The sequence below is a fragment of the Gobio gobio genome (assembly GCF_949357685.1).
Source record: "Gobio gobio genome assembly, chromosome: 23".
Lineage (NCBI taxonomy): Eukaryota > Metazoa > Chordata > Actinopteri > Cypriniformes > Gobionidae > Gobio > Gobio gobio.
In genome coordinates, this window is record NC_137119.1 from 39,550,861 (window position 1) to 39,573,283 (window position 22,423).

General features: G+C 41.3%; 2 protein-coding genes across 5 annotated transcripts in view; one reads left to right on the forward strand and one right to left on the reverse strand.

Annotated features, from left to right (window-relative positions):
• Nucleotides 1-550: 550 nt before the first annotated feature.
• On the reverse strand, nt 551-10,663 carry luc7l (LUC7-like). 4 transcript variants are annotated; one of them, XM_079806024.1, is made up of 12 exons: nt 10,452-10,654; nt 9,207-9,413; nt 8,960-9,040; nt 7,860-7,954; nt 7,681-7,779; nt 7,459-7,569; nt 3,677-3,820; nt 3,341-3,517; nt 3,170-3,258; nt 2,911-2,940; nt 1,472-1,636; nt 615-1,306 (listed from the first exon to the last, which is right to left on the reverse strand). In XM_079806024.1, the coding sequence occupies exons 5-12, from the start codon at nt 7,774-7,776 to the stop codon at nt 1,183-1,185; spliced, it is 936 nt and encodes a 311-aa protein (XP_079662150.1). In that variant the 5' UTR covers nt 7,777-7,779; nt 7,860-7,954; nt 8,960-9,040; nt 9,207-9,413; nt 10,452-10,654; the 3' UTR covers nt 615-1,182. The 4 variants fall into 4 exon arrangements, with proteins under 4 accessions (XP_079662148.1, XP_079662149.1, XP_079662150.1 ...); XM_079806022.1 differs by lacking the exon at nt 8,960-9,040 and having other exon boundaries at nt 551-1,306; nt 9,347-9,413; XM_079806023.1 differs by lacking the exons at nt 8,960-9,040; nt 9,207-9,413 and having other exon boundaries at nt 609-1,306; nt 10,452-10,663.
• Nucleotides 10,664-11,165: 502 nt separating this feature from the next.
• Nucleotides 11,166-22,423, forward strand: part of fam234a (family with sequence similarity 234 member A) — a 16,532-nt gene continuing 5,274 nt past the window's right edge. Inside the window, exons 1-11 of the mRNA XM_079806325.1 lie at nt 11,166-11,212; nt 15,423-15,697; nt 15,770-15,877; nt 17,676-17,858; nt 18,265-18,410; nt 19,702-19,834; nt 19,919-20,051; nt 20,143-20,283; nt 20,362-20,443; nt 22,017-22,163; nt 22,254-22,341. Coding sequence (XP_079662451.1) covers nt 15,448-15,697; nt 15,770-15,877; nt 17,676-17,858; nt 18,265-18,410; nt 19,702-19,834; nt 19,919-20,051; nt 20,143-20,283; nt 20,362-20,443; nt 22,017-22,163; nt 22,254-22,341 — 1,411 coding nt within the window. The 5' untranslated portion in view covers nt 11,166-11,212; nt 15,423-15,447. The remainder of the gene's footprint in view (nt 11,213-15,422; nt 15,698-15,769; nt 15,878-17,675; nt 17,859-18,264; nt 18,411-19,701; nt 19,835-19,918; nt 20,052-20,142; nt 20,284-20,361; nt 20,444-22,016; nt 22,164-22,253; nt 22,342-22,423) is intronic.

The following is a 22,423-nucleotide window of genomic DNA, read 5'->3' on the forward strand; positions in this document are numbered from 1 at the left end:
GCATCCATCCATTATAAAAGTGCTCCACACACACCTCCGGGGTGTTAATAAAGGCCTTCTGAAGGGAATCGATGGGTTTGTGTAAGAACAATATCCATATTTTACAAGTTATAATGTAAAATATCTAGCGTCCGGCAGACCGCCTGTGTAATGGCTCTAGCAGTTCAAAACTCTTACGCTTTGCCAGTTACACTTTTTTCGTTAGTTTTTGTAATTTTTGGGCAGCCATTATAAAGCTTGGATTAGACAGGACATTTTTTTATATAACTCTGATTGTATTCGTCTGAAAGAAGAATGTCATATACACCTATAGGATGACTTGAGGGTGAGTAAATCATGGGATAATTTTCATTTTGGAGTGAACTATTCCTTTAAGTTTCAGGCCCTATTTTGAATCAAAGTGCCAAGCGGTAACTCTGTTGAAAATGTCTTGTTCTAAATATTTATAGCATATCAAATTCACAGGATAAATTAATAAAATAGCTTTCCAAATACCAAAAACACAAGTATTTAACTTAATTATTTGTTAGAAATGTACATAACAGTAAAAGACTTGCACTTTCTCAGTTTATTAATTGGATACGAGCCCTCAGTAACGACAAACACCACAAATTCATAAAACCATTTAATGCACTTTTGATAAGGACAACATGAAATCAAAACAGCATTATAAAAGATCATGTACATAGTAATTCTGAACAATATGCCATGAAGGATTCACTTTTTTAGATTAAACTCCTACACCTCTGCTACTGAAACAAAGAGTGAGTGAGCTCAGTCTCTCTCTATGGGGAAATACTGCAGCTATATTTAAAGAAAGGGCTTGAAACTGACCTCAGAACAGCTTTCAAAGTAGAATGAGCTCCGTGCAAAACATGCACACATTCACTCTGGACAAACAGTACGGAATTAAAATCCAATTCCAAAAAATAACATTATGGAGGGGCCAAAAAAAAAAAAGCAGTACATACTTGAGAACAAAAACAAAAAAGACAAATGTCATTTCAACACTGGACAGTGGATCAGACGGGTTCAATTCTCACTGGACTGAGATATTAAAGACTACAAAGACTTTAATGAAACTGGGCATGGGCAGTTTACTACAGATGAAGCAAACATGATAAATAAAAAAGTGTGTATATGTATGAGAGCGGTTTGTGTTTGCTATGGTAGTGAGATGATTCAGATCTCTCCAGCCTCTCTGTCATCATGACGGCGAGATTCTGTCCTGCCGTTCAGCCCGTCTGATCTCCGCTCAGATGAACTGTGCTTGCTGTCCCTCTCGCGATCACGGTCCCGTGAAGACCTAACACACACACACACACACACATCAACTGTTACTACAAGATAACAAGGTTTGTGTGCTTATTTTTTTTACACCATGGCAAAAAATACTTCAGTGGTTAAATCCAAATTTGTACAAAAACTGTAATAAAGGAATCTGATTTCCCAAAAGCTCCAGTATAGTTACTTGTGTGAGTGTTCTCGGCTGTGTCGCGAGCGGGATCTGGATCGGGAACGGTGCCGCCGGCGTCTGTCGCGCTCTTTGGAGCGAGAACGGGAACGCCGCTTCTCTCGTGATGCGGAGCGGGAACGCCGGCGTCTGCGCTCTCGGTCGCGGTCACGAGAACGAGACCTACAAACAAACATAAGCGTCCAATTTTACCAAAAAAATAAATAATTTTTTTACAGGGTTCCCACTCTTTCATGAACACCAGATTCAAGGACTTTAGCACAAAGACTGGAGGTAAAAGGCTCCAGCTAGCCTAGCTTAGCACAAAGACTGGAGGTAAAAGGCTCCAGCTAGCCTACTGCTCAATAAGTGACGAAATAACGGCAACATTTTCCTATTTGCATGTTGTGATGTGTATAGTTACATTGTGACCGACGGAAAAGGAAAAGTTGTGATTTTCTAGACTGATATGGTTATGAACTATACTCTCATTCCTGCGTAATGATCGAGGAACTTTGAGCCGTACCATGAGTGCAGCGGCGCAATGATATTCCACAGCGCCTAAAAATAGTCCCAAGCAGGATGTCTTGTTGGTTATGTAGACAGAAGTTAGCCTATTTTCAGGCGCTGTGTAATATCATTGCGCCGCTGCAACCATGGTACGGCAGCAAAGTTCCTCGATTATTACGAAGGAATGAGAATATAGTTCCTAACCATATCAGTCTAGAAAATCACAACTTTTCATTTTCAGCAAGTGTATGTACTGCTCTCCATCGGTTAAAGTTATTTTCCCAGCTACCCCTCCACCCCCCCCGAACATAAGCAACGTTTAGTTCTGTCTTTGATAGCGCATATACAGTAGGACAATTTTTGAAATAACACCATTCTAAACAAAAATTATTTCAAATTTAATTCAAGCACTTTCAAGGACAAATATTTGTTTTCAAGTCCTTTCCAGGCCTTGAATCCATGTGTCTGAAATTCAAGTACTTTCAAGAAGCGTGGGAACCCTGATTTAATAGGTATGGATTTTATTTTGATTTAGACTGATTCTGGATTATTCAGTAAACTGAATTAGTTTACAAATTAATTTGAAAGAACATCCAAAAAACAGGTGCAAACAAATCAGCCATGGCTATACATTTATACCCAAAAATGCTTTGTGCTCAGCCAGATATTTTAGAGCTGAGCATAGAAAAAAATCTATTACAGAATACAGTATAAAAACTTCAATTACATTTAGATTTTATTATTTCCAAATACTTTGCCAAGCCTGAAAGTCACATTTTTAAAACGCTCAGAGTTTCCATGACTGTCAGAACCATGATTTTTATCCTGACGTTCTTGTCGCCGCTTTTTGACAGACAATCTCAGGCCTCGTTTTGCTTTCTTCTTGTATTAATTATAACAAATATTAGCTGGCAAGAAGATAAATGTAAAGTGAATGGGCAACTGACCTCTTGCGTTCTCGGCTGCGTGACTTGGTCCTACAGAGAAAAAACAGACAAGAATAACGATTATTTTGGTTAATATGGAGATAAAAATTATTTAAACTGTTTAATGACTTTAGAAACATCAGGCATTTATTGAATCTTAAAAAAAACCTTGACCTTTAAACTGAAACATTTGAACTTTAAAAAGAAATACAAATTGAAAACCAGACTAGAATACCTTAAGATTAAAGTACGTTTAAAATGCACATAAAAATATTCTCACCGCTTTTTCATCCTCTCCTCTTTCTCCCGCTCTTCCCTCCTCTTCAGTCGCTCTTGGTTCCGCCTCTCCTGTTTGTCCTGCACGGTTTTCTGCAGAGAAGAAATGCTGCAGCGTCACTTTCTATTCTAAACCAATGACCCCCGCCTGCCCAGATTTAGGCTGACCCGTTACCTTCAGCTGCTCCAGCTTCTCTCTGATCTGGATGAAGCCCAGGTGCAGTTTGCCACCAAAGTGGTCAGCGAGACGCCGGTCGTTGTCATGGAGACCCAAATAGGCGGAGCAAACCTCACAGACGCGCAACTTCTGCTGCTGGAAACTGGAGGCGGGCATAGAGTTCCTGTACTCTTCCTATAAAAACACAAAAACAACAACATGCAGACCAAATGAAGAACCTAAAGAGAAAACTCACATTAGAGGACGATTATAACGGTAATGATTTGAATAAATGAAATGTGACAGCTTGTGCTGGCAAACAAAATATAAGTACTAAAACATATGCAGTCTAACCTCTGCGTCCTTCTTCTTAGTCCGGACTTTCTCAACCTCCTGCAGAACTTTCTGTGCTTCATCTACATTTCCCTCAGCACCGAGCTGCTCAGCCTTCGCCAGCAGCTTCCCGATCTCCTCGTTCAACTCGTGAACCTTTTCTGCCTGTCAAACAAACACGTGAAACAAATGAAGCACAGATCACACAAGCCCTTTAGACAAACTAATGACTCAAATACATGATATCGTGAAAACAAACAGTTCTGAATAGTACTTTAAGGGAGTTAGCGGAGCTAGAGATCTTTTGGCACGTGTTGCTTATTTCAACTTGGGGCTGCGTTTCCCAAAAGCATCATAAGCCCAAGTTGATAATAGAATAATTGCCACCAATGGTCTCTATGATCAACGTCGACTGGCCACACACTTGAAGATTTTAAGCCCGTTTTGCGATCAGGGAGCGTGGCCCAATTCAAGGCTTGTAGCGAACGACTTTTTGAAATCCTCAATTGTGTGGTGTCATTTCGATTATTTTACTGCTCCTGATCGTGTCAGAGCCTTGACGATCCCAAATGTTTGATATTTCCAACTATTGATCCGGCTTCCTCTAACGTGATACCTGCAATAGCAAATGAGAGCAAGCAAGTGTCAGCTATCGGATGTTGCGTGCTTCTATAGCTGAAACTCGGCAGGCACAAACATGCCGCAAAAGTGTAATATTGAGAAAAATAAAAATCACCCTTTTTTTCCCTACTTTGTTTCTCACTGTAAAACAGAGCAACAACGTCGATTGTCCTCCATTTGTTTTTCTCCTCAAGTCACGTTTGATCGTGCAAGTCTCCGTGAGATCTCATGTCATTGTGAAATCGTTCCTCTACAATCAACAAGTGTGTGATCTCGCGAACCAGCTGAATAATCTAGTGTGTGCATTCAGAGGATTTTAATGCTAAAAATCAGTTGAAACTCATTATGTCTCTGGTCTCCTAATTTTAAAATCGGTTAAGATTAGGCCTGTCGCAATAATCACTATATCGCACAATATATGTACATGACCTCAATCATTTTTAGTGATGCAATATATCGGCCATTATGTTTACATGATAATGAATGTCACCACATTTTACTCGATTGTGCTGTCATCTTGTATGTATACACAGAGCGGGTATCAACAGGTGAAAAAAAAGGTTTTCCTGACAACTACTGACAGTTTGGAAGAATAAGCCCAAATGGACTCAATTTCAAATCCGCAATCCCCTGCTCCGCTGCACATAAATGTCAACGCAGAATGACGAGTGTTAAAGCCGTTTCACAAGGGAAAATGTTTATTTTCTACTTATTCAAATTTTTTTATTTAGGATAACATTTTTTACTCTTAATTTCCATGATCTAAAGAATTAAAAGGTTGTCATTTGAAAGTAGTGTAGGTCTACTTGCATTATGCGGTTATATTAAGATTATACATTCAGTGGCATAAAATAAATCTTAAAATCACATTAATAAAGTTTATCGCAATAAAAAAAGTAGTTATTGTGACAAGCCTAGTTAAGAAGTGAAAATCGTATAGTGTGTCCCAGGCTTACAATGTTTTGGGAAACAACCCTGATTGGAGTAATTTTCTGTACAGCGTCATGGGTAATGTAGTGTTTCACCAGTAAGTCCACTGTTAAACATAAGCTGAAAATTATGCAGGCTGACGACTTCAGCAGAAGCAAATGCTACCGATTAATAACCTCGTAGCTTTAACCCTCGTGCACGGTTCGATTTCTGGTTACACACCTTATGGTCCGGGTCAAATTGACCCTAATTGGATTCAATACAATTCCCCAAAAATCACACTATGAAAAAACACATACAATCAGGTACAAACAATTAACTTTTAATATCAATACTTTTCACACATTACAAAGAATGAATATCTGAATTTATGATTTATAAAAATACTTTTAACCATTTTTATTTTTAAGATTGGTCCTTAGGACACTTGCCTTTATACATTTAGAACAATACTATCTAAGTCTAAACCTAAAGAAATCTTGACCAACTATTTAGCATTTTAAAGCTTTCAGACTCTAATTTTCATATTTGGTGACTGATTTTCAAAAGAGATGACAGAGCAGGAGATAAATAGCGATAGATTCGTCATTTGTGATGCGGTACCAAACTATAACGCACGTTTTGACTCTTTCCATATGTTTTTTATATGCATTTTAGAGATTGAATACAAATAAAATATTAACATTACTGCCCAAACTACTTCTCAATAGGATGTCTACTTCATAGATATTTTGAAAAGTATGAAAATATAACGTTCAGATCACTCAAACCATTTATGGAAATCGAAGAGTCTACATGTCATCTAGTGGAAAACGTTGGTACTGCACACAAACTTTTTTTTTTTTTGAGATATCAAACTAAAATTTGGTACAGATATTTAGCTTTGATTTTCTTGAGGTTTTAGAATTTAACATGTTTTGTCAAATGTATATATTTTATATAAAATATAAAAATATATATGTTATATATTTTCATGTTCATAAACTTCTATAACTTGTTTTAAACTTTACTTTTACAACTTATACAGTGATGGCCGATTTCAAAACACTGCTTCATGAAGTTGTTAATAGTTGAAGAGCTCTGAGATACAAAGTGTTTTGTATTTTGTGTCTGTACAGTTGCTTTTGAACAGCTGTCCTATATGGGTCAAATTGACCAACAAATTTTGATATGCACATTTCACAACGCATTATCATGTTGAAAGTTTGCATGCATGTTAATGACCCTAAATGAGAAAAGGTCACACAATTTCAAGAAAAACAATGTAGGTTAGATAGTATTTCAGATAGATTGAAAAAAGAAATAGCTAATTTTTACCATTTGTGGCATACAAAAAATATTTCTGTATTGAAAAAAAATGGGGAAAAGCTAATTTTTTTAGCTTCATAGGTTAGTAAAAAACTAAAATAAAATATAACCAAGAAATGTTATTATTTTGGGTCTCTACAATTGCCTTAGAACATTAAAATATGCGGGTCAAATTGACCCGTGAACATCACGAACGTAACAGTAAATGTGTGTATGTCAAAACACATCAGCGTGTTGAAACTTTGCATGCATGTTCATGACCCTAAATGAGAAAGTCACAAAATTAAGAAAAAAAACATAGGTTAACTGATATTTCTGACAACTTAAAAATCAAAACGGGTCAAATTGACCCGCAACATAACACAAGGGTTAAAGGTTTATAAGTTATCGCTCATACCCCTTTTCCACCAAGGCAGTGCTGGTGCTAGTTCAGAGCCAGAGCCTAGTTTCAAATCGTTTTTTTGTGTTTCCACACCCAAAGCACCAGCTCCGAGCCAGGAAAAGTGATGTCTCGGGAGCATACGACTCCTTATGCTTTTGATTCACTCATGTGGTTTTTTTTAATATATCATACGTGGATCGGTTTGCGCAGCGCTGATGCATCTCTAACAGGCCTGCTGTGTTTGTTTCCCGCTCCCTCGCTAGTGTTGCTGAGAAAGATGAGATGAATACAGTGACGTAAGACTGGCTCTGTGGTGGCTCTCAGCATGTGGAAAAGCAAACGGTTCTTAGAAGGCTCGTCAGTCGAACCAACTATGAACTGGGACTAGCACTGGCTCTGAACTAGCACCCGGTTCATTCTGGTGGAAAAGGGGTATCAGTCAATTTCCCTATGGAGAAAATGAATGTACAGAAACCGACTCTTAAATGAACTAAAACCCAGAAATTATTGGATTAATAACGGACTTTAACACTGCATGGCATTGCACCCATACACTTCATACCTTTGCAGCCACCTCAGCGCTGATCTCTTCCTGTGTCTCAGCGAGACGCTTCTTGGCCAACTCAGTCCTGCGGTCGCAGTCAGCAATAAACGACTCCAGGTGATCCACCGCCTATACAACACACACACACACACACACACACACACCCCTTCAGCAACAGAATTCACACAAGCCTTCACAGCAAATTCACTGAAAGCACTAGCAAATGATCAAGTCACTTACATCCAGTTCAAAGAACAGGTCTCTCTCTTTAGATGCGATCTCATAGTCTGCTCTCAGCGCCAGATCATGGATCTTAGAGCATTCACCAAGGTCCATGCGCTACGAACACAAGACATGATGTTTCAATATGCTGCATAAATAAACAATCTGTAGTTTCAATGTGTTTCCCCCCCCCTCACCGTTCCAGAGAGAATGTCATGCGGGCAGCAGTTGAGCAGGTGCGATTTGCAGACGCGCTCGTCTGTGAATTTAACCCGCTGTCTCGACTCATCTCCTGTAAGGACACAGCACATAATTGACATTGATTGAGACCACACACACTCGCTCGTGTCTCTTTCTCTCACACACACACACTCACTGCGGTGCTACACACTGCTAAATTTGCGGCCAAGGGTCACAGACCTGCCTGTCCCTGTGGTGAAATCATGAGATCTGAGTGCGGACAGCATGTGTTTGACAGTGTCAGATATAACCTTTATTACATGACAAAGAAGCAAGTAAAGGCTCTTTGTTCATGTAGAATAGAGACGTCTAAATTTCACTGACCCAAGGCCTGTTTCTCTAACTGGCTCTTTAAAGTGAATGTCTAAAAATAAACGGACCAACCCAAGAAGCTAGCAGTCTGTCATTATCAGTTATTCATTCTGTTCAGTCACCATATGGATTGACTGGTGTTCAGTGTCACTCTAGTGTGTTAAGGCTGGCTGACGGCTCATCTTCACATTTTTTGTCTTCTAAAATTGTAATCTAGTTAATAGTGATCCAATAAAAATACAAGAAAGATTTATTTATAAAAAGAAACGCTTTGCATTTTAATACATGAAAATGGCACACGAATAAACTCATTTGAAATGGAATCAAACATGCATAATTCAATTACGCTTTTACAAATTAAACTTTAACACTTGGAAAATTAACGGTTAAAGTAAAATCATAAAAAGTCATTGCTTTACTAATCAAGATGTTGATAAATGTCAGCGAGCCAGAAAAACTAAACAGATATAGTGAATTTTCAATATACATCACTCAGCCCTAATTAGCATTCGGCTTTTATAACTGCCAATTGAGTGCAAAGGTGTATGGGATGGCAGATCGGAGAGGGATGCCATGTTTCAGAGGGTCATCTTGTACTTTAAGTGCATTATCCCTCGTGAGTACATACAGAAATGCTGGATTATCTAATGTGCATATTAAAAGCAACCAATACAAGATGTTGAACAAGTTCACCAAGTTGAAATAAAACATTGAAAACTAAAGTGAAAGGTTAATTGATACACACTGCGAGGTCTCTCCCATTCAGAACCCCTCCTGCGGTCCCAGCCTCTAAAAGTTTAAAGGGAAAAGCTTTTCTTGCCCAAACCTGTAATGAGGAAGTTGGGAATGATACAGAAGAATAAAAGTGAAGACGTCGGCGGAGGAACCGGAGTTCTCTTTCCTTTATTTATTTGTTTGTTTAAGTCAGATTTGTAGAAAGACGCTCAGGCACAGCATCAGTGTGTGTGTGTGTGTGTGTGTACTACACCCGCCTGGGCAGAAGCTTCGCATCTCCTCTGCTCACTCTTACGTTACCAACTAGCGTGATGATGTGTAAAACAGTTACTGCTGGAAAGCAAACAGTATTGTTTTTTCATATTCATAACAGCTTTAAAAAGCATTGGTGACTCACGGCTCGATGAACATGAGGCTTTTCTGCAACTCCCTTGCAGATGTAGGCTGGCAAACATACACTGAACCTTAATGAATAGAATAAAGGGGCCACAATTGTTCAGTCTGTATGAAACAAATGTACGGGAAGCATATGAATTCATCTCAGCATTCACAAAGACAGTCGCTTCATTCACACCGAGGGTGAGATTTCTTACAGCCGGTAAAACTCAATTCAACAAATTCAAGTGCATCTGCTCAAGTCCCTTCTGTTGTTTACTCATCTTAAAATCCTCTTGAGCTCATCAAAATCATATCACACAGTCTAAAAATAAAAGCCATATTTCCTCTTGGCAATGCTCCTTCAGATTTAATGCATGCATCCATTTCTAGGGAAACTACATGTCGTTTCATTTTTATGCATGTAGCTGATACTGATAACTGGAAAGGTGGCCGGTGATGAAAAATGTTGCGTATATGAAATATTATACAACATAAAATGTGCACTACCCATTGAATGGGATGTCAAAATGGCCATCATTTGCTATTTTGACAGTATGCATGTGTGTATACACGTGTGTGTGAATGAACTTTCGCACAGTATTCATCAATTTACAAGGCTGTCAAAATTGCCACATGTTAGCTAATTAATGGACCATGAAGACATTGATGAAGATGATTGAAGATTGATTAATATTACTATTAGTACTATCATCTATATAGGGGTTACATAAACAGACATCAATGGATGGATAAACACAATTCCTTTTAAAAACATTAATCTCTCGACTTTTTAATCAACGTGGCTGAATATAACAGTTATAACTTATATAACTAAGAAACCCGTATTCATGATTTATAGCGTCATTTGTCACTGCTGTTGTGTTAGCTTAGCGTACCGATACGTCCCACTGACGTTGTCTCACCCCCTTTATGGACACAAACATTAAACTGAAGCGTTTCAAGAGGAAATGCTGCTGCATTTAGCTAATCTTAAGGCTGTGGTACATATCTTAAGAAGTTAATGTTAATCTTTGACTGGGTTATTATATTCTGGTTTGGGCTAATCTGAGCGCGCGGCCTTCAGAAATCCTCTCAAGAGCCGTTAGCACGCAGCTAACACTCACCATCCCTCGACGTTCCCATCAGCTGATCCAGCAAAGCTCTCATCTGAGCCTGGGCCGACATCCTGACACGATTAATCGCTCGCCTCACAAGGGTTATGGTGATTTTACCCTAAAAATTACAATTTAAATCATCTGCGAAACGCTTCCCTCCTGCGTCTCTCGCCTCCGCTGCTCTCTCCACTAGCGAGCGAGCAAACGAACTCAAAATGGGTGAGCGGCCAATCAGAGCGCGCGACGCAACCTTAAAGGGGACGTCTATATAATACTATATTATTATTATTACTATTACGTATTATGAATGTTTTTACATCATCATAATAATAATAATACTATTATAATAATAATAACTAAATCAACAAAACCTGTAACACAGTAATAACACCAATATTAATTAAATCAGCGATTACAAAGACATTTTGAATAAACGTTGAAATTAATTCATTTAAAACTTCATTAATACACTTTCTAAAAAATATTTTTCAAACGATCGCGTAACACAATAGAAGACAGATCATAACATTTCTGTGTAAAATGAATAATTTACTAACAATACTATACATTTTTTATTTAAAAAAAATTAGGTAATTTCATACTTTTTTAAAAGACTTTTTGTCTTTCAAGTAAGTATTATATAAGATATAAGATACAAGAGCCATTAGAATAAAGTCGCTTTTTTGTCCCAGTCGAGTTGCCGTACGCGGAAGTGCCGTTGTCAAAACAGCTCAACACCTAGAAGAGAAGCGAGTTCTGTCATTCACCAGGTTTGTTTTGATCAGACGAAAGTGTGTTTTTCCTAATTCTTTATTTGGTTTCTATTTAATAAACAAGTAAAGCTGTCTAATTAAAGGTTTGGAGATCATTGTAAGTGACATTTAAGACAAACGTATCAAATCTAACCTCTACAAGACATGAGTTGATGTCTATTTCTGCTGGACACAACCTTGTGTTTTAGTTAATGAATGCGAGTTAGATTTAGGGTTAGTTAGTTAGTTGTCTTATATATAAGTTGTACTTGGTACATGTGTGTTTGTCATTTTAATGCCATACAATAGGCTTAAGATGTGTTTATGCTTTAAAAATCATCTCATACACACATAAAACCTTTTTTAAATCTGTAACATGCACAAGAAGATGTTGCTATATAGTGTGTTTGTGTATATGTGAGTGATTAGTTTGTGTGTGGTGCAGTGCTTTTTGCCATCCAGATAACAGTTTCCAGAAAGGGTCTGTTTGTTTGGCCCCGGGCCCTTCTAGTTCACCGGCGTGCCACAGCATGACTGAGGGTTTTTTGTTGTTGTGTTTAACAACAGCTTCTATCTGACACAGAACACTCTGGATGGGAAGAGAAGCAGGATTTGTTGTGTTTGAAAAGAGCATTAGTTTCCATAGGCCGTTGGATGCAGTTGTAGATTGTGATGTGCTGAAGGTTATCGATCTCTGAACTTACTGGGTTGCATAAAGGTAGGAGGGAGCCGTGAACTAGAAGAATTAATTAGCCTTCCTTTGTTTCCTTGATGGTTTAAGTTTGAGTCACTTCATTTTGACTCATACTAATGGCCTGAATCTGACTTGAAAGCAATGCAAATCTTTTTTTAACCTATGCAATGACGTAGGGCTGCACAATTAATCAAATTTGTAATCGTGATCACAATTACGGATGCCACAATTATGTAATCGTTCAAAGGCGCAATTACAACAAAAGAAAGTCAAAAAAGTGTGCTTAAGATGTATTTTTTTTCTCTACAGGTTATCTTAAGGTTTTTTTCCCATTGTTTTATTTTTATTTTTAGTGTAACATTATAATACCATGCATATTTTTACTTTTTTTTATTTAAAGAAGAAACCAACCAATGTATATTTGACATTTGAGGCATAATGCTATAGAAAAGCATTACAAGTTTTTCAGGAAGATTGTTTTCTTTTTGATATAACAATATGGCATGCAGTCGCTTCAAACAATGGCTATTCAAAACATCATTCGATGTAAATTGTGATAATCGTAATTAATAATCGCAATTACAGTTTCAAAGGGAATAATCGACAATCGTGAAGCCCTAATGACGTACACAGATCAGGCATAACATTATGACCGGTGAAGTGAATAACACTGATGATCTCTTCATCACCTGTTAGTGGGTGGGATATATTAGGCAGCAAGTGAACATTTTGTCCTCAGAGTTGATGTGTTAGAAGCAGGAAAAATGGGCAAGCATAAAGCTTGAAACATACTCTGCAAGAACAAAGAAATTAGTTCGTTTTCTCGAGGTGGCAAGAACAAGAACAAAGTTCGTTCTGGCCAGGACATTCCATACTTCAAGAGAAAAGCAGGTGCCGAACATCTCCGTTTCTCCGCATTAACCCCGCTCACTTTAAAATTCTGACCAATCACACAATAGTTCTCGGACCCCCACAAGAAAAAAGTTCTGCTCAGACGATGTGTCGAGAACGAGCTGCGAGAACTCTCAAACCAGGGCTGCGAGAACAAAATTACGTCATTTTGTTCTCGCAGCCCTGGGAGCGAGAACTTTTTTCTCTGTTCTTGGGGAGTATGTTGCAGCCTTAAGGATTTGAACGAGTTTGACAAGGGCCAAATGGTGATGGCTAGAGGACTGGGTCAGAGCATCTCCAAAACTGCAGCTCTTGTGGGGTGTTCCCGGTCTGCAGTGGTCAGTCTCTATCAAAAGTGCTCAGAGGAAGGAACAGTGGAGAACCGGCCACAGGGTCATGAAGGACCAGTGGAGAACCGGCCACAGGGTCATGAAGGAACAGTGGAGAACCGGCCACAGGGTCATGAAGGAACAGTGGAGAACCGGCCACAGGGTCATGAAGGAACAGTGGAGAACCGGCCACAGGGTCATGGAGGAACAGTGGAGAACCGGCCACAGGGTCATGAAGGAACAGTGGAGAAGGAACAGTGGAGAACCGGCCACAGGGTCATGAAGGAACAGTGGAGAACCGGCCACAGGGTCATGAAGGAACAGTGAAGAACCGGCCACAGGGTCATGAAGGAACAGTGAAGAACCGGCCACAGGGTCATGAAGGAACAGTGGAGAACCGGCCACAGGGTCATGAAGGAACAGTGGAGAACCGGTCACAGGGTCACGAAGGAACAGTGGAGAACCGGCCACAGGGTCATGAAGGAACAGTGGAGAACCGGCCACAGGGTCATGAAGGAACAGTGGAGAAGGAACAGTGGAGAACCGGCCACAGGGTCATGAAGGAACAGTGGAGAACCGGCCACAGGGTCATGAAGGAACAGTGGAGAACCGGCCACAGGGTCATGAAGGAACAGTGGAGAACCGGCCACAGGGTCATGAAGGAACAGTGAAGAACCGGCCACAGGGTCATGAAGGAACAGTGGAGAAGGAACAGTGGAGAACCGGCCACAGGGTCATGAAGGAACAGTGGAGAACCGGCCACAGGGTCATGAAGGAACAGTGGAGAACCGGCCACAGGGTCATGAAGGAACAGTGGAGAACCGGCCACAGGGTCATGAAGGAACAGTGGAGAACCGGCCACAGGGTCATGAAGGAACAGTGGAGAAGGAACAGTGGAGAACCGGCCACAGGGTCATGGAGGAACAGTGAAGAACCGGCCACAGGGTCATGAAGGAACAGTGGAGAAGGAACAGTGAAGAACCGGCCACAGGGTCATGGAGGAACAGTGAAGAACCGGCCACAGGGTCATGAAGGAACAGTGGAGAACCGGCCACAGGGTCATGAAGGAACAGTGGAGAACCGGCCACAGGGTCATGGAGGAACAGTGGAGAACCGGCCACAGGGTCATGAAGGAACAGTGGAGAACCGGCCACAGGGTCATGGAGGAACAGTGGAGAACCGGCCACAGGGTCATGGGCGGCCAAGGCTCATTGATGCCCGTGGGTAGCGAAGGCTGGCCCGTGTGGTCCGATCAAACAGACGAGCTACTGGAGCTCAAATTGCTCAAGAAGTTAATGCTGGTTCTGATAGAAAGGTGTCAGAATACACAGAGCATCTCAGTTTGTTGTGTATGGGGCGGCATAGCCGCAGACCAGTCAGGGTGCCCATGCTGACCCCTGACCCCGCCCAAAGCACGCTATGGCAATGGAAGGCAATGGAAAAAGGTGGCCTGCTCTGATGAATCACGTGGATGGCCGGGTGTGTGTGCGTGGCTTACCTGGGGAACACATGGCACCAGGTGCACTATGGGAAGAAGGCAAGCCGGCGGCCTCCAAATTCCCCAGATCTCAATCCAATCGAGCATCTGTGGGATGTGCTGAACAAAAAAGTCTGATCCTTGGAGGCCCCACCTCGCAACTTACAGGACTTAAAGGATCTGCTGCTAACATCTTGGTGCCAGATACCACAGCACACCTTCATGCCTCGACGGGTCTGGGCTGTTTTGGCAGCAAAAGGCAGACCAACACAATATTAGGTCATAATGTTATGCCTGATCGGTGTATATTTCAGTGAATTAAAAACATTTGTGTTTTAAATGTCAATGTTGTTTTTGGTCAATATTTCAATAATCAAAAAGACACTCTGTATGTGCCGTATGAAAGTAATATGACTGTAACAGTAAAATTACGCTTAATGTTCTGAATTTTGTATTAAATTATTAATGAATTTTCAGAGTCTAAATTAAGTGATTATGATGTAGTATTACAATAAAATTATATTTTGAGATTCTACAAATAATTTAAACTAACATTTTAGGCGTAAGCAGATGTGTGTAGGCATTTTTCTGCAGCATTAAATTAAGAACAAAAGCCAAAACACACATTTGATGGATTAAATGGGTATATGTGAATGTATTACACAGTACTCTGGAATACAAGATTGGGTCAAATATTTGTGTATAACTCTAATTTCGATTTTCTATGTAACTCTGCTAGTTTCTTTTATCACTCCACGTTCCTGTACAATGAAATGTTAGATATTTTTGGCAATCACCAGATGATTATGTCTTACCATACCTGCTTCTATCTTCCAGTGGTGTGGAGTTCTGCCGGTCTGAAATGGCAGATGCATCAGGGCGTGGTTTTGAGGCGGAGCCTCTGAAGGGTGGTGAGGCAGAAGGGGGCGTGTCTAAGGAGAAAGGCTGTGCTGGAAAGCTGGGCATATCCCAATTGACGGGCTGGCGCACGGCTGCGTTCCTCTTCTCTCTCTTCCTGTGCCTGGTGGTTGTCTTCGCCTTTTCGTTCATCCTTCCCTGCCCCGTACGCCCGCAATACGAGTCCACCTGGAACCGCACATATCCTGCCGCAGGTGACTACCGTCAAAAATACAGTAACATCCATGCATTTCTGATAGGATACTGAATGTGTTTTTCTCCTACAGCCACGTATAATTTCCTGGCTGTTGAGGATGCCAATGAAGACAAAGTCTTGGATGTGATCTTCATGTACAGGGATGCTGATGCCAGCCGCAACACATGTTTGAGTGAAGGTAAGCTTAAAGACACACGCACAAACCTGCTTGCTGTTGGTTTTCTTCTGTGGAATACAAACAAATCTATTACAACCCCAAATCAGAAAAAGTTGGGACAGTATGGAAAACGCAAAAAAAAAAAAGTGATTTCTAAATTTACTTCGACTTGTATTTCATTGCAGACAATATGAACACAAAATATTTCACGTTTTGTCTGGTCAACTTCATGTCATTTGTAAATATGCATCTTTTCCTGTCATTCAGACCTGCAACACATTTCAAAAAAAGTTGGGACAGTAAAGCATTTACCACTTTGTAATGTTGCCATTCCTTTTCACAACACTTAAAAGACGTTTAGGGACTGAAGACACCAAGTGATGAAGTGTTTCAGGTGTAATTTTGTCCCATTCTTCCTGCAAACAAGTCTTAAGGTGGGCAACAGTACAGGGTCTTTTGCGCTTCAAAATGCACCACACATTCTCTATTGGAGACAGGTCGGGACTGCAGGCAGGCCAGTCAAGTACCCGTACCCTCTTCCTCCGCAGCCAGGACTTTGTAATGTGTGCAGAATGTGGTTTTGCATTTTCTTGTTGAAATATGCATGGACGTCCCTGGAAAAGATGTCTTCTTGAAGGCAGAATATTATGCTCCAAAATCTCTATGTACTTTTCAGCATTAATGGTGCCTTCACAGAAGTGCAAGTTACCTTTGCCAAGGGCACTGACAAAACCCCATACCATGACAGACCCTGGCTTTTGGACTTGTTGCTGGTAACAGTCTGGATGATCCTTTTCTTCTTTGGTCCGGAGCACATGGCGTCCATTCCTCCCAAAAAATACCTGAAATACTGATTCATCTGACCACAGTACATCACAGTACTTGTGATGGTCCATCCCAGATGCCTCCGAGCCCAGAGAAGTCGACGGCGCTTCTGGACACTGTTAACATAGGGCTTCCTTTTGGCACAGTACAGTTTTAACAGGCATTTGTGGCTGTAACTACGTATTGTGATACTTGACAAAGGTTTGCCAAAGTAGTCCTGCGCCCATGTGGTGATATCGCTTCTAGATGAATGACGATTCTTGATGCAGTGCCGCCTGAGGGATCGGAGATCACGGTTGTTCAGCTTAGGCTTGCGCCCTTGTCCTTTACGCACTGAAATTCGTCCAGATTCCTTGAATCTTTTAATTATGTTATGCACTGTTGTGTGAACTATCCAAATCTCTTCCTATCTTTCTTTGAGGAACAATGTTTTTAAACATTTCAATAATTTTCTCACGTATTTGTTGGCAAACTGGCGATCCTCGGCCCATCTTTGCTCCTAAAGGATTAGACCTTTCTTGGATGCTGCTTTTGTACCAAATCATAATTACAATCACCTGTTGACATCACCTGTTTCAAATCACATCATTATTTAACCATTTTACCTCATTACTAGCCCTAAATTGCTCCTGTCCCAACTTTTTTTGAAATGTGTTGCAGGTCTGAATGACAGGAAAGGATGCATATTTACAAATGACATGAAGTTGACCAGACAAAACATGAAATATTTTGTGTTCATATGGTCTGCAATGAAATACAAGTCAAAGTAAATTTAGAAATCACTTCTTTTTTTTTTTTTTTTTTTGCGTTTTCCATACTGTCCCAACTTTTTCTGATTTTGGGTTGTATATAATACTTATAAATGTTAAAGAAACGTATCTCGTGGAGTTTTATGTGAGGAACAGACCCACATTTAAGTCGTTATTCACTGAAAATCTTAACAAGGCACTCTGTTGTGTATTCTGCTTCTTGAAGTAATGGTTTGTTTTTTCAGATTTATCAATCCCGTGTATGGTTTTAATGGCTGTTGATGGTACTAATGGGAAGACACTTTGGGAACGACCTTTAGCTGCTGAATTTGATTGGGTGGAGTGTGGCGTAAAGGGGCTCGGACGTAAAGGAACAGGATGCCTGGTTTCTCATGCAGACAATCTCACGGCGGTCGACAAACAGTCAGGTACAGGATTTAATTATAGAGATCTGGACAAATGTATGGTTCTGTGTGTTTCAACCAGTACCATGTCAATATTATGGCACACACTACTGTTCAAAAGTACGATTTTAAAAATGTTTTTGAAAGAAGTTTCTTCTGCTCACCAAGGCTGCATTTATTTGATCAAAAAACTGTGAAATAATTTGATAATTTAAAAGAAAATGTTTTCTATGTGAATATATATAGTAAAAGTGTCACTTTTGATCAATGTCATGTGTTCTTGATGAGTAAAAGTATTAATTTCTGAGCACAAACATGAACAGTAGTAGTGTATAAATATGATAATCATTCAGTACCATGGTGCCACCACATTATGTTTTCGTCATAATAAAGTGCATTTGTAAACATTTTGATGTGTTTGTTGCATCAGGTGTGATCATGTGGCAGCAGTCGCGTTCAACTGTGATGAATGGGAATCTCCCGCTGATCAGTGTTATGGATCTGAATGCTGACGGAGCTGAGGACTTTGCCATGCTTTCATATAATCCTGAGTCACCATCACTTACACCCATACCGGTGCGACACACACTCTCACACTCTCACTCACTCACTCACTCACTCACTCACTCACTCACTCACTCACTCACTCACTCACTCACTCACTCACTCACTCACTCACTCACTCACTCACACACTCACACACACACACACACACACACACACCCACACACTCACTCACTCACTCACTCACTCACTCACTCACTCTCTCACACACACACACACACACACACACACACACACACACACACTCACTCACTCACTCACTCACATTCACTCTCTCACTCACACACACACAAACTCACTCATATTCACTCACTCACACACACAATCACTCACTCACTCACTCACTCACTCACTCACTCACTCACTCACACTCACCCACACACACACACAGACTAACTCACACACCCCCACACTCACTCACATTCACTCTCTCGCCCACACTCACACTCACACACTCACTCTCTCACACACTTACTCACACACACTCACTCACACACACACTCACTCATATTCACTCTCTCACACACACAATCACTCACTCACTCACTCGCACTCACCCACACACACAGACTAACTCACACACCCCCACACTCACTCACATTCACTCTCTCGCCCACACTCACTCACTTACACACACACACACACACACACACACACACACACACACACACTCACTCACTCACTCACTCACTCACTCACTCACTCACTCACTCACTCACTCACTCACTCACTCACTCACTCACTCACTCACGCACACACACACACACACACATTCACTCTCACACACTTACTCACCCACACTCACTCACACACATACACACCCACACTCACTCTCATACTCACTCTCACCCACACACAATCACTCACCCACACATACTCACTCACACACACACACACACACACACACACACAAGCACTCACCCAGCCACACACACACGCACTCACTCACTCACTCACCCATACTCACTCACACTCTCACCCACACACAATCACTCACCCACACACAATCACTCACCCACACACAATCACTCACCCACACACAATCACTCATGCACTCACCCAGCCACACACTCACACACGCACTCACTCACTCACACACATACACACCCACACACAATCACTCACCCACACATACTCACTCACGCACTCACCCAGCCACACACACACACACTCACTCACCCACCCACACTCACTCACACACACACACACACACACACACACACACTAACATTCCAATGCTCGCCTGTGCTGAATATTTTGTGATGATGTTCATTGTGATGATGCAATCTCTTCACTCTTTTAGACCGAGCTGGCGTTTTTCTCAGGGAAGTCAGGTGATCAGATCGGCTCTAGGGTGGATGTTGATGTGAATGGAGTTTTTGGTCATCTGCCGTTCAAAACAGCCAGTGGCGCTCCATACCTGCTGTTACTCACAGGTGTGTCTCTGCTTTTAGCATCTCTTCTTTTTGGTCTCCCCTTTCTATTCCTCTGAACTCAACAGTTTCTTTCTCTGTCCACAGACTCTGGGCTGTACGCGGTCGGTCTGCGGCATCTGGCCGCTTGGGCTCAGGCTGGTCTGGAGTCTGCGCTGAAGAAAGAGATCAGCTGGGAGGACAGATCAGACAGCCGAACTGGATTCATCTCACTCTATCCGTAATAAGCGTTGTGGGCTAAAACTTCACTCTCTTTCTTTGTTTTTCCAATCATCTTATATTATGGGTTTCTTCTGACCGCCTGTCTGCAGGTCTGATTCCCTGAAGCGTGTGACGGTTGTTGATCGCAGTAGTTCCCCATCACTGCTGGTCCAAACAGACTCTAGCATGTCACTGCTTCTCACAGACAAACTGAAGATCGCATGGACCGCCAACACCAGCGCTCTGCTCAGGTGCAGTAACCACTCACAACACAACACACCGGAAGGTTTTTGTGTTACACTGATGCATTCCTATGTGTGTTTTTCTAGTGTGCCCACATCTGGGCAATTCGACAAAGATGGAATTCCAGACATAATGATAGAGGAAGACGTTGGCAATGACACCAAAAGAGTGAGTGACCAAATTGGTATTAATAATAATAATTTGATGTGTATGAGTGTAATGGTAATAGTAGAATATACAATGTCTCCAATGTCAATGGTTTCCACAAAAATATGGATCAGCACAACTGTTTTCAACATTGATAATAATCAGAGATGTTTAATGAGCAGCAAATCATCATATTAGAATGATTTCTGAAGGATCATGTGACACTGAAGACTGGTGTAATGATGCTGAAAATTCGAAATACACTCACCTAAAGGATTATTAGGAACACCTGTTCAATTTCTCATGAATGCAATTATCTAATCAACCAATCACATGGCAGTTGCTTCAATGCATTAAGGGGTGTGGTCCTGGTCAAGACAATCTCCTGAACTCCACACTGAATGTCAGAATGGGAAAGAAAGGTGATTTAAGCAATTTTGAGCGTGGCATGGTTGTTGGTGCCAGACGGGCTGGTCTGAGTATTTCACAATCTGCTCAGTTACTGGGATTTTCACGCACAACCATTTCTAGGGTTTACAAAGAATGGTGTGAAAAGGGAAAAACATCCAGTATGCGGCAGTCCTGTGGGCGAAAATGCCTTGTTGATGCTAGAGGTCAGAGGAGAATGGGCCGACTGATTCAAGCTGATAGAAGAGCAGCTTTGACTGAAATAACCACTCGTTACAACCGAGGTCTGCAGCAAAGCATTTGTGAAGCCACAACACACACAACCTTGAGGCGGATGGGCTACAACAGCAGAAGACCCCACCGGGTACCACTCATCTCCACTACAAATAGGAAAAAGAGGCTACAATTTGCACAAGCTCACCAAAATTGGACAGTTGAAGACTGGAAAAATGTTGCCTGGTCTGATGAGTCTCGATTTCTGTTGAGACATTCAGATGGTAGAGTCAGAATTTGGCGTAAACAGAATGAGAACATGGATCCATCATGCCTTGTTACCACTGTGCAGGCTGGTGGTGGTGGTGTAATGGTGTGAGGGATGTTTTCTTGGCACACTTTAGGCCCCTTAGTGCCAATTGGGCATCGTTTAAATGCCACGGCCTACCTGAGCATTGTTTCTGACCATGTCCATCCCTTTATGACCACCATGTCCCCATCCTCTGATGGCTACTTCCAGCAGGATAATGCACCGTCACAAAGCTCCAATCATTTCAAATTGGTTTCTTGAACATGACAATGAGTTCACTGAACTAAAATGGCCTCCACAGTCACCAGATCTCAACCCAATAGAGCACCTTTGGGATGTGGTGGAACGGGAGCTTCGTGCCCTGGATGTGCATCCCACAAATCTCCATCAACTGCAAGATGCTCTCCTATCAATATGGGCCAACATTTCTAAAGAATGCTTTCAGCACCTTGTTGAATCAATGCCACGTAGAATTAAGGCAGTTCTGAAGGCGAAAGGGGGTCAAACACAGTATTAGTATGGTGTTCCTAATAATCCTTTAGGTGAGTGTATATTCCCATATAAAACAGTTATTTAAATATTTCACAATATTTGTTTTTACTGTACTTTTGATCAAATGAATGCAGCTTTGGTGAGCATGAGACTTCTTTATAAATGTGTTAGGTGATGGTTCTCAGCGGACAGACCGGAGACGTCCTGTGGAAGGTCAATCTGTCGTTCTGGGCTCCGAGTCCTCGTCCGGCGTCTGTCCTAACACTCAACGCGTTCTCCGTGTTCATGCTCTGGGGACAGAGTCACGGCAACCAGACTGTAAGAGCGTTACACACACACACGCGCAAACACACATACACGCAAGTGCAGAAATAAGACACTGATGTGTTTGTGTTTGTTGATATTCAGATGCAGTCCTCATTCCTGCTGCATCCTCGATACTCCCAACTGCTGCTTGAAAGGAGAAATTCTGCACAGAACATTGTCTCCTTTAAGGGTATCTCTTATTCACAACATCATCAAGACTTATCTAACCATATGTATTTGAAGTAACGGATCCCCTAGTTTCACAGACAAGG